This window comes from Triturus cristatus, chromosome 10, assembly GCF_964204655.1.
Source record: "Triturus cristatus chromosome 10, aTriCri1.1, whole genome shotgun sequence".
NCBI classification, from domain to species: domain Eukaryota; kingdom Metazoa; phylum Chordata; class Amphibia; order Caudata; family Salamandridae; genus Triturus; species Triturus cristatus.
In genome coordinates, this window is record NC_140593.1 from 447,612,198 (window position 1) to 447,624,415 (window position 12,218).

Here is a 12,218-nt window from a genome sequence, read left to right on the forward strand (position 1 = left end):
CCATCTCGCTGATGCAGCACCAACCAAAAAGACTGTCTTAACAGTCAATGATGCCATCAAAAAGGTTAAAACAAGATGTAGGGCCCAATGGGGCATAACATACAGAGTTAGGGTGGGGAGATACAAATTAATAAATCATTTGTGGACCGTGATCACCACAGGGGCCTTGAACAGGGAAGGTTGAACTGAGAGGCAGAGGAACACTGATGTCGCCAAATATCTCTTGACTGTGCCCACCGCACACTCTCTCTGAACCAGTCATGCGAACTAGAAGACCTCTGACTATCTAGCCCACAAGGGATCAACAACGTCGCCCCGCGCACAATGAGACAAAACAATTTCATGTCCAAGAATATACAGATTACGTAGAAGGGCGGTGAGCGGACAAGATGATGCCTACCACCTCAGGTGGTAGTTGAAAGGAGCCTAGGTGTCTTTGCTCAATATCCAGACAGGAAGGTGAGCCTCTGAAGACTGGGGTGCCGGAACATCACGCCCCCACACAAAACTACTGGGAGAGGCGATCCAACCGGAGAGGGAGACCAATCGGGGACACAGGTAGGGATACAGAAGGTCTGCATAGCACAGTTCTCTGCCTCTCTGGGAAAATTAAAATGACTTAATGACTTGGCCAGGTGGACGTTTCTCAGAATTGGAGGGATCCAGGATATGGGAGAAAATGAGTGAAGCAGAAAGTTCTGCTTCAAATTAAACACGCCTCCTATGGCTTGCCTAAATAGATGCTGGAGGGTGCAGAACTGCGGAGACAGAGCATTTTCCAATCAGGCAAACAAGTCCACGGAAGAGTGGCCCACACGGTGAAGATATATAGTACTGCCACTGGTAGAAGACACCACTTTTGATCAGCAGCATAATGCCGGCTCTGAGATTCAGAGACCTGCTCATAGAATGGCCAGATCCCTTGATGGTGCACCCAAAACTACTGTCTTACTGCCGCTTGACAAAGCATTCGAATTTGTTTAGAATTCAAAAGTTAAGGAATCTGCGGCTAGATGTCTCTATCAGATAATGGAGTTGAGACATTCCTCTCCCTTGCTTATTCAGATACTATATTGCAGTTGTATTCTGTCAAGATATCGACAGACCAGCTGCAAATGTAGGAGTGGAAGGCCTTGAGAGACAGCCAAATCACCTGCAGCCCTAGCAGGTTGTTATGAAGCACTTGCTCTTCTGAAGACCAGAGGCCCCTGATCTCCAAAAGGGCCCTCCACCTGAAAGTGTAGGCATCCCTCACTACCATACCCATGGCTGGAGGAGTGCATCCCTCAGAGAAGGTCACCCAGGAGACAACATACACTGCAGTATACCAGTAGCAAGTTTTGCTGTTTTTGCATTTCTTCCTGGCCATGCAGAAAACATCTTCTCAGAGTGCTCCTGAAGAGGGAGCTGTAGTGATGACACCTTCTGGGCAAAGCTGTGCAATGTGTTATACACCAGCTTCCTTGTATTCTTCCCTGTCAAAATGCTGAGGCAGTAAAGTGACACACAAAAAAGCAAACAAAGACTTAGAATAGCAAACATTTTGAAGACCTGGCTGTAAGAGTTGTAATTAAACGCTTCCTTCCTTCTTGCAATTAGCATTGGAACACGCAAGCAAGTCATGAATACAGACACATCCACTTGCATTGCATTTCATTCACAAAGTAGAAAAGATATATTGCACTTCCATTTTGTTTGCTTTACAATGACTGTTTTACAAGATGAATCCCAGCCATGTACTTACGTGAGTTCATGCAATTTTCTGCTTTTTTCTTGGTCTGTAGATTTCAGCTTCTCATGTTCAATCCGCAGACGTTCTTGCTCAAGGATCATTTTCTGATTTTGGCTGAATAGATAAAATACTGCAATTAGGAACCGAACTGGCTGGCAAAATACTAGAATCCACACACACTATATATGTTTATCAATTCAAGCACACTGCTCATATAATTAATTAGATCGGCTATAACATAACTTTTACTTATAGAGCACATGCTCACTTCCAAGGGGAGTTTCTCTGTACTATGGACAGATGGATATTCTGTTCTCAAACTAATTAATATGACTGGCCACGATGTGGTGGTTGGCGGTAGGGGGGAATTGAAAGCCGCCTTAACACACCCTTACAACCTTTCTCTAGCAGAGCACAATATTAGACTAATTAACTGATTGATATATATATATATAAAACCAAAGGTTACAGGAAAGTTCTATTTCCTAACTATAACGTCCATGTAACCTTTGTTTTTTTTGTTAAGTGAATTTCTAGGGTTTTTAAACATCTCTTTCCTAACTATAACGTTCCTGTGTCCTTTGCTTTCAGTAAATTTCTATGGTTTTTAAAGTACTAGACGCGTTTACAGAGTGGTGGAGAAAGGGGGCAGGGCGTTGGACCAGCTCTCAGATATCCAGCTGTGTGGGACTTACTGGAAGTAACAGGAGGGGCTCTTGGCCCCCAAGGACCCTCAGCATCCAAGAGGACTTCATCTCCCAACCAGAAGTCTGCCAGGAGGCACGTTTGCAGGGTGGTGGACAAGGCAGGCCAGCCCTCCAATGGCCTCTTAGCAATCCCACTGTGTGGGACTTACTGGCGGTAAGAGGAGGGGTTCCTGGCCCCCAATGACCCTCAGCATCCAAGGGGACTGAATCCCCCAATCAGTAGAGCGCCACGAGGCGTGTTTGCAGAGTGGTGGAGGAAGGGGGTGTGGCTTCCTAGACCTCTCAGCAGTCTTGCTGTGTGGGACTTATTGTAGATAACAGGAGGGGTTGTTGGCCCCAAAAGACCCTCACCAGCCAGGGGACTTCATTCTCCAACATGTTGTGCGCCAGGAGGCCCCTTTGCAGATTGGTTAAGAAAGGGGACAAGACCTCCAGTGACTTTCCACGGGCAAGCTTTTTTTTTTTTTACTAGGGGAGGGAGGGACCCCTTCCCCTGGCCAATTTCGGCCTCGGGAAGCACATCCCCCGGCTATTTACAAATGGGGGAGGGGGCTGCGCCGCCCTCCTCCCCGGCCTAGTTTGGCTCCAGGGACTCCATTCCTCGTGGCCTGGCCACCTTTCTGTGGGTGCCTCCAGGGGACCCACTCTTCACTGGAACTGCAGGGGGAGGGGGAAGGGGGGGGGGGGGGGCACTTTTTGCTGAACTGCTGATGTACTTTGACGGAGTGTGCCCTGGGCCCCTGTCAATCAGATACCCAGGGCCTATGTTCTTTCTCTAAAACTGCATTGAAGACAAAACCCAACTGGCACTCTCTGGCCACATGTCAGTCCCTGGATCACTGGTACCACAGGTACCCAGGGCACTGTGACCAGAGGAGGCCTCTAAGGGCTGCATCACCTATTCTGCCACCCTTAGAGGCCTGTACCTTTACACACACATACTGCCTTTGCAGCCTGCATGTTTTGGTGCAGAACAAAGTGAAGTCTCGAAATGGCACACATCCCTGTGTGCCATGCCTACAACCCACTGCCCTGGCATATATCAGCCACCCCTCCGGCTGGGTGCACTATACCAGTGGTGACGGTACAGGTGCATGAGCCCTGTACCCCTACAGTGTCTACGCCAATTCTTAGACATTGTAAGTGCAGTACTGCCATTAAGAGTATATGGTGTTGGGAGTTTGTCATTACTAACTCCGCAGTACCATAATGGCTTTACTGAAAACTGAGAAGTTTGGTATCAACCTTCTCAGCACATTCAACCCACACTGATGCCAGTTTGGGATTTAATGAAAAATGCACACAAAGGGCATCTTAGAGATACCTCCTGAAAAACGACCTAACACTAGTGTCCAGGCTGAGTGGCAGCACACCAGCTGCCACCACCAGACATGTTTCTGGACCCCTGGGTCGACAGCCTGCTGCTCTCGGGGGCCTGAAACAATGCATTTGCTGGGACAAGGTACCAAGCCTTCTCCCCCAGGATGGGCAGGATCCATGAAGGGGAAGCTTCAAAGGCTTGCTGCCTTTGTGAGCTTTCCCAGGCCTGTTGCTGCTTTCAGGAACTGGGCCCCACCAGTTCTGACCCCCACTTTGGGCAGGAGAATCGGCGGGAAACCAAAGTGAGGAAGAGAGGTGTGCCAACCTTTGCCAACCCTACCCTCAGGTGGGGGAGGCGAGGTGAAGTACAACTCTCAGTCCCCGCCATCTTGCAGATGGGGGGACCCAGCCAACTAGAGTGAGGCATATGCCCCCCTCCCACTGGAGGGTGGAATAATATGGGGTGTACTCACCCAAAGGAAGGGACCCATTGGTCCCAAACTTTACTTACCTGTAACGCCCCTAAATCTAGTATTTAGGGGAACCCCCGAGCCTTGCCTCCTCAGCCAAGAAACGACCAAAAGAAGAAGGACCGAACAGCCGTGCCAAAGCTAAGAGGAGGAGGACGCCCGCTGACTTGGCCCCAGCCCCACCGGCCTGTCCCCACCTCGAACCTGCAGAAGCGAAACTCTGGTGTGTCCTGCAGCCAGCAACCTCAAGAACCCCGAGGACCTGTCCTTCCTTCCAAAGAAAAGACTGTCTCCTGTGAACACCGGATTTGTTCACCTACAGACTCAAATTCTGGCAAAATCCTTAAGTCTGCACCACTCTGCACCTGTCGCAGACGGCCCAAGATCGAGTGGCCCAACACTACGAGGACTCCCTGAGATCCAGTGATCCTGACCTGCCTCAAACCTCCAGCCGACGCTTGCAGCCTCAATCCGGAGGGTCCCCCCCCAACCGCGACTAGGAGCTGATAAGAAGATCTGACCCTAAAAGACATCCCTGCACCCGATGCCCCATGGCCTTGGTGGCCCAACCGACGGTGTCTAGCCAACCCCCAGCAACCCAACTTATCTCTCCAAGTGGCGGTCGCTCCTATAAGACCTTTGTCCCGAGCCTGCAGTGTGTTTGCGAACCGGAAAATCCCCATTGAAAGTAACAGGGCACCCGATGCCAAAACACCACCTTGCATCCGTCCACCCTAGAGCCGCTGAGGGTGTACATTTGATGCTAACTTGAACCCCGATTTGCCCTGAGCTAAAGTCCAGGAGCTTTGCTCCCACAACCTCGTGGCCTGCTCTTGAGCAGCCACCAACCGCAGGCCCCCTATCCCCCATTGGATAACATTGGGCCTCAGCACTATGCACCCAGCCGCCCTAGTGCCACTGAGGGTGCTTTGACAGTACATCTTTGACACTGGGAGACTCCCGAGTCAAACCCCAGAAAACCTACTCCAACAACAAAGTACTTGCCTGTTAACCGATAACCATTTCCTCCAATAGGAAAACACTGACTGTTTTCTATGAAAAAGTTTCTAAGTATGGAGTTGGAAAATCTATACAAGTCTATACAACGGTGTACAAATAACCAAAACACATTTACTTACCTGTTTACAGGAAATGTCCCAGTGTAGTATCCAGATATACTACACTGTGTAAAAAAAGTAATCTGCAAAGTAATGTACATGATCTGCTATTGAAAAGTCATTACAAAGTATATGTACAATATTTCAAGGTATCGCATTTCCAGTACTACTGTAACCAAACCAAGGTGTGTGTATTATATATATATATATATATATATATATATATATATATATACACACACATATATACACACACACAAACACACCTGCAATTTAAACTGTATTGTTACTGCAAAGTATAAAACATGTACATTTGCCAGGCTTGCTTGGTTCTACGAAATAAATATAACTAAATAATATCTTTATACAAAGCAAATTGGTCTGAGTTCAGTCTTTGAGTGTGTGAAATCATTTGCTGACTGAGTGTGTACAACAAATGCTTAACATCACCCTCTAATAAAGCCTTACTGCTTACCCACTCTACCACAAATAGAGAGTAAGGTGCTATCTACTTTTACCTCTGCCTACCTTTGGGGTTCCACTGGACTCTGTGCACACTATATCTCATTTTGGTATAGTATATACAGAGCCAGCTTCCTACAGGCTGACCATACGAAATGCATAAACCACTTTGGGTCAGATGGATGAGTAAGTGTGAAGGACCATTTTACCAGAGTAGAAAGGTGGTCAAACAGAGAGGACCTGAAGTTCTCAGACATTATCAGAGACATTATCACCACCAAAAACACTGTCTTTGAAGTAAAAAGCCAAACTGGGTAACTAGCCATCAGCCATAATAGAGATGTCAAAGCGTTAACCCAAGATTCATGTAATACTGAGGAACAATTAAAGGAGTGGTATGGGCACAAATGCCCTACCAAAGTATCATTATTGGGTAAGGCATAGCTACTTGGTTGCATGGGGAGGAAGGAAGAAAGAAATAAGGAAGGGAGATAGACTGGCCCATATGAAATGGAGAAGCCACTTTGGGTAAGATGGATGGGTAAGTGTGAAGGACCATCTTATCTGAGTAGAAAACTGGAAGGTGGATAAACCGAGATGGCCACTATCCTCAAAGTAAGAAGTCAAACCCGGTAACTATGAATCAACTCTAATGGGGATGCCTTCACTAAAGTCAAAACAAAATTCAGGTACCATGGAGGAACAATTCAAGGAGTGGGAGGTAACAGGTAAGCAAAACTTCTAGAAAACACGCCTCTAGTGCCTATCTATAAAAGAAGTGACAGGGAAGGCATACGAAGGCAGACAGAGTAGCCAAATGACAGTTAATTGGAGCCACAACCATAATCTGTTGCAGAAGGGGCAGTGCAAACCAGAAGATGTTAGAAAGAAGGGACACAAGAGGTAGAGGCCTTCCAATTCAAACGGTTGACTAAACATGTTCCAGAAACCTGAGCAGATGTATTTAGTAGTCTGCATAATAATTGCAACCTAATCAAGAATACAAAAGTCCTTTAGCTGACACTGATCAATCTCCAACACCTGTAATCCCCATGTTTTAGGGTTAGGGAGGAGGACATTATCATCCCTGCAACAAGAGCAGGTCTGCCTAGTGCAGTAAGGAATGGCCAATTGCAGAGAGCCACAAATTGGCATACTAGATCCTCTGTATGTAACGTGGGGCGATCAGCTATGCTTGATCCTCCGGCACCTTCTGTAGGACTTTTAACTTTAGCGTAATCAGCAGAAATTTGTTTTGCAGGCCCTGAAATCACATGAACCCGAAACCTTCCCAGAGGGACGTGTATAGTACAGAACTGAGGACACAATGTTCTGAGCTGCCACAAACAGAAACCCCAATTATATATGTATATATGTGTGTGTATATATATATATATATATATATATATATATATATTCACTGAAAAAACCATAGGTTTCACACATGTTATAGTTAGCAGGACATTTCACTCGTGAAAAACCAATGAAATTCCCCCATTATAGTTAGTGCAGGCAACTATAACTCATGCGACCGCAATCCTCTGCTGATGATGTCAGATATTACATCACTGTATTTAGACACTTATTTACCCATGTCTTCTTCCATTAATCTTTAGCTATACATATATTACAAATATTTATTTTTCATAAAGACACATATGTCATCAGTGATGTAATATCTGACATCATCAGCAGAGGATTGCGGTCGCGTGAGTTATAGTTGCCTGCACTAACTATAACGGGGGAATTTCATTGGTATTTCACGAGTGAAATGTCCTGCTAACTATAACATGTGTGAAACCTATGGTTTTTCCAGTGAATTTGCAAGGTTTTTTAAATGCTAATTCCTAACTATAACGTGTGTGAAACCTATGGTTTTTTCAGTGAATTTGTACGGTTTTTTAAATGCAAATTTTTTTTTGAGATTTTTGGTATAAAATAATATATGTAATATATCCTGCATTATGGAATGGTTAATTTTTTAAAAATTAATGTTTACATACAGTTGTACACCACAGTTATTATCTTCTACAACTCTTGAAACTTGTACTTTTTTTTATTCATTTTTTGCCGTGCGCGTACGGTAAGCTGACGCTACGCGCTCCGTACGTCATAAGTACGGTGCGCTTACGTGATACGTACGTGACGTACGTGTACACGCATGCGCGTTGCGCGGAACCAACGTCGCGGTTACGCGGGTGCGTGTAATGCGCATGCGCGAGTGCGTCCTACGTACGCGCTCCGTAAGCGCTCCGTAAGCGCATATTTACGTCACGTTTGCGTACTTGTTTACGAGCGAGTACCGTAAGCTTACGGAGCGCGCACGGTAGGTCATGTGATCCACAAAGAACACTTTTCATTGGTTGAAACTACTTTCAGTTCCAGAAACTTCCCACACCACACCCATTCCCCTCATTACTGCTGGAGATCCCCTAGGAGAAGGAGCTGAATTGACATTGAGATACAATGGCAGAGCAGCAGACCTCTTCTGAGAGTGAGCCTAGCAGCACCATCATCAGACAGAGAAGGAGGAAACAAAAGGATTCTTTTGTGTGGGAGTATTTTACTTTTCCAGAGGGGCAGAAAAAGGTCAATGCTCCATTGGTCACTTGCAGACTTTGTGAGCGTGTTTTGTCTAGAGGAGATCCAAGGAAGAAGTATTCCTTTGGAAATCACTCTATGATGAGACACCTTAGGGATAAACATCCCAGGACCTTTGCTCGACATACTGAAGAAAACTCTTCAGTAAGTCACCTGAGCCCAACCTCAGAAGCTCAGCCGAGTACAATATCGGCAGCTCAGCTGAGCCCTTCCTCTGAGGTGGGAGAATCACCTTCTTCCGCTCCTCTGGACATTAATCCTCGATTTCGGAGGGTTTCAATGAGGTGTACAACGTGTTGTGGTCTTATTGTTTTTGGGGAGACCAGTGTTTCCCTTATTAACAATAAGATAGACCAGCACGTTTGTAGACGTTCATAATATTCCCATTCTTTCTTTCCTCTATCCCTGTATTAACCCAACGGCTCTTTTAAGAGCCAACCTTACCTCACAATTTTTTTTATTTTTTTTTAAGCTTTCCTTTTTGAAAAATTTTTTGGGCCGTGCGCGTACGGTACGCGTAATAGTTACGCGAAGTTCGCGGAATTTTTCTCGCGGAATTTTTCCGTTTACGCCGTGCGCATACGCTACGCGCATTCCGCAATTTTTCGAAAAAAATTAAAATTAATTTTTGCCCTTGGGGGTCCTTCTGGGACCCCCTGACAAAGGCTAGGGGGTCAGGAACTGTCCACCCTGCCCCCTTTTCACGTTCTCCACCTTTGTTTTTCACCCCCTCAGACTGCGAGAGACAAAATGGCGGCCGACACTTCCTGGTTTTGACCGATTCGAATGTTTACTAAGATCTGACAACCAATCAGAATCGCGCTCGTGCACGGCAGCGTGCGCGTACGGTAAGCTTACGGTACGCGCTCGGAGCGCGCCTATAGATATATATATTGATTTAAATGCTATTTTCTCAGGAAATACTGAACAGATTTACACGAGACCTTCAAAAGGCACATCCCTGACCTGAGGGTTACCTCTCTGCCAAATTTCAAGTAATTTTGTTCAGCCGTTCGGGCTGTAGCTCAGACTAAAGGTCCTATGGAAAAATGCATGGGGAAAACGTGTTTTGGGACCCCCCCCTTTTTCTCAGCCCCCGCTTGACGAATCCCCCCCGAGACTTTCAGGGAAGGAGCGGAACGGAGCACCCCACCTATTTTGAGAATTTCGCGAGGATTCGTCAATCGGCGCCAAAGTTATTCCAAATAGAATGTTGCGGATTTCCTATGGAAACACGGTCCTAACTATGATAATATATATATATATATATATATATATATATATATATATATATATATTCTACCCCCTGCGTTGGTATCCTTTTCAGATTGAGGAAACTGGAGTTAGAATATTATCTAGTGGCGGTCACCAGTAGATAGTTATAGTTAGGACCTATTTTCCATAGGAAAATCGCAACATTCTATTGGGAATAACTTTGGCACCGGTTGACGAATCTTCGCGAAATTTTCCAAACTTTTGGCCAGCTCCGCTCCTACCCTGATATGATAGTCTTGTACAGAGTGACTGTAAGTATGAGTGACTGTACAGGTGAGTGAGTGGAGGTGTATGTAGACCTAAGAGTTAATGAGTGGGTATGTAGTTATTGGTATTGGAGTATCTATGGTTTTCAAAATGGCCGTCTGAAATTTTGAGTCGGTGTATCAAAGATTATAGATCAAAGATTATATTAGGGTGTGAGAAGATGCACTAATTTATCACATGGATGATGTCATCAGTGATGTCATCAGAGAGGTCATCAGAGAGGTCATCAGTGATGTCACTGACCATGTCATGAGTGATGTAATATGTGACGTCATCAGCAGTGCATTGCGGGGGCGCAAGTTATAGTTAGCTGAACTAACTATAACAGGAGAATTTCTAGCGTTTTATACGAGGGAAATGTCCAGCTAACTATAACGCCCCTGAAACCTATGGTTTTTTCAGTGAATATATATATATATATATATATATATATATATATATATATCAACGCTCTTGAGGTTTGCCACACAAGCAGGAAGCACTCGGACAACAGGTAAGGTTAACCTCACAACCTTTAATCTTCGGTACAGGCGAACTCGGCACGCAAGAAACAAACAGTCCCAACGCTTTGCCTTACGCGTTTCGAGTATAATCTCTTCTTCAGAGGCTGGACGTTGATGGTTGCAATTGCGAACACTCTCCCACCATATATTGGCACTATGACACGCCCCTCGATGGGCCGCCCAGATGAGTTCCATGCTTGCTGCCATATGGGAAAGAGAGTTCAATTATTTCACCGTGAATCGGTGCTTACTTGTCTGTCGTTTATTCAGGCTCTGGATGAGCCCCTCGCTTGCTGGTTCGTCTTAATCCACAACCTGTTGCCCCACACGAGGACGGGTGAAGCCAGGTCCCCTGTGGCCCCTAGTCATCCAAGGGTGGTGCATTCCTAGCGGCTGGGCTGCCGCCTATAGATCAACGCTCTTGAGGTTTGCCACACAAGCAGGAAGCACTCGGACAACAGGTAAGGTTAACCTCACAACCTTTAATCTTCGGTACAAGCGAACTCGGCACGCAAGAAACAAACAGTCCCAACGCTTTGCCTTACGCGTTTCGAGTATAATCTCTTCTTCAGAGGCTGGACGTTGATGGTTGCAATTGCGAACACTCTCCCACCATATATTGGCACTATGACACGCCCCTCGATGGGCCGCCCAGATGAGTTCCATGCTTGCTGCCTTATGGGAAAGAGAGTTCAATTATTTCACCGTGAATCGGTGCTTACTTGTCTGTCGTTTATTCAGGCTCTGGATGAGCCCCTCGCTTGCTGGTTCGTCTTAATCCACAACCTGTTGCCCCACACGAGGACGGGTGAAGCCAGGTCCCCTGTGGCCCCTAGTCATCAAAGGGTGGTGCATTCCTAGCGGCTGGGCTGCCGCCTATAGATCAACGCTCTTGAGGTTTGCCACACAAGCAGGAAGCACTCGGACAACAGGTAAGGTTAACCTCACAACCTTTAATCCTCGTGTGGGGCAACAGGTTGTGGATTTAGACGAACCAGCAAGCGAGGGGCTCATCCAGAGCCTGAATAAACGACAGACAAGTAAGCACCGATCCACGGTGAAATAATTGAACTCTCTTTCCCATAAGGCAGCAAGCATGGAACTCATCTGGGCGGCCCATCGAGGGGCGTGTCATAGTGCCAATATATGGTGGGAGAGTGTTCGCAATTGCAACCATCAACGTCCAGCCTCTGAAGAAGAGATTATACTCGAAACGCGTAAGGCAAAGCGTTGGGACTGTTTGTTTCTTGCGTGCCGAGTTCGCCTGTACCGAAGATTAAAGGTTGTGAGGTTAACCTTACCTGTTGTCCGAGTGCTTCCTGCTTGTGTGGCAAACCTCAAGAGCGTTGATCTATAGGCGGCAGCCCAGCCGCTAGGAATGCACCACCCTGTGATGACTAGGGGCCACAGGGGACCTGGCTTCACCCGTCCTCGTGTGGGGCAACAGGTTGTGGATTAAGACGAACCAGCAAGCGAGGGGCTCATCCAGAGCCTGAATAAACGACAGACAAGTAAGCACCGATTCACGGTGAAATAATTGAACTCTCTTTCCCATAAGGCAGCAAGCATGGAACTCATCTGGGCGGCCCATCGAGGGGCGTGTCATAGTGCCAATATATGGTGGGAGAGTGTTCGCAATTGCAACCATCAACGTCCAGCCTCTGAAGAAGAGATTATACTCGAAACGCGTAAGGCAAAGCGTTGGGACTGTTTGTTTCTTGCGTGCCGAGTTCGCCTGTACCGAAGATTAAAGGTTGTGAGGT

The 12,218-nt window shown here is 46.4% G+C and overlaps 1 protein-coding gene across 2 annotated transcripts in view; it reads right to left on the reverse strand.

The window, feature by feature from the left end:
* KIF5B (kinesin family member 5B) overlaps positions 1-12,218 on the reverse strand; it is a 721,610-nt gene that overhangs the window by 191,329 nt on the left and 518,063 nt on the right. For both annotated transcript variants that reach the window (XM_085631849.1, XM_085631850.1), the window contains exon 20: positions 1,745-1,846. In XM_085631849.1, the coding sequence (XP_085487975.1) occupies positions 1,745-1,846 (102 nt within the window). The remainder of the gene's footprint in view (positions 1-1,744; positions 1,847-12,218) is intronic.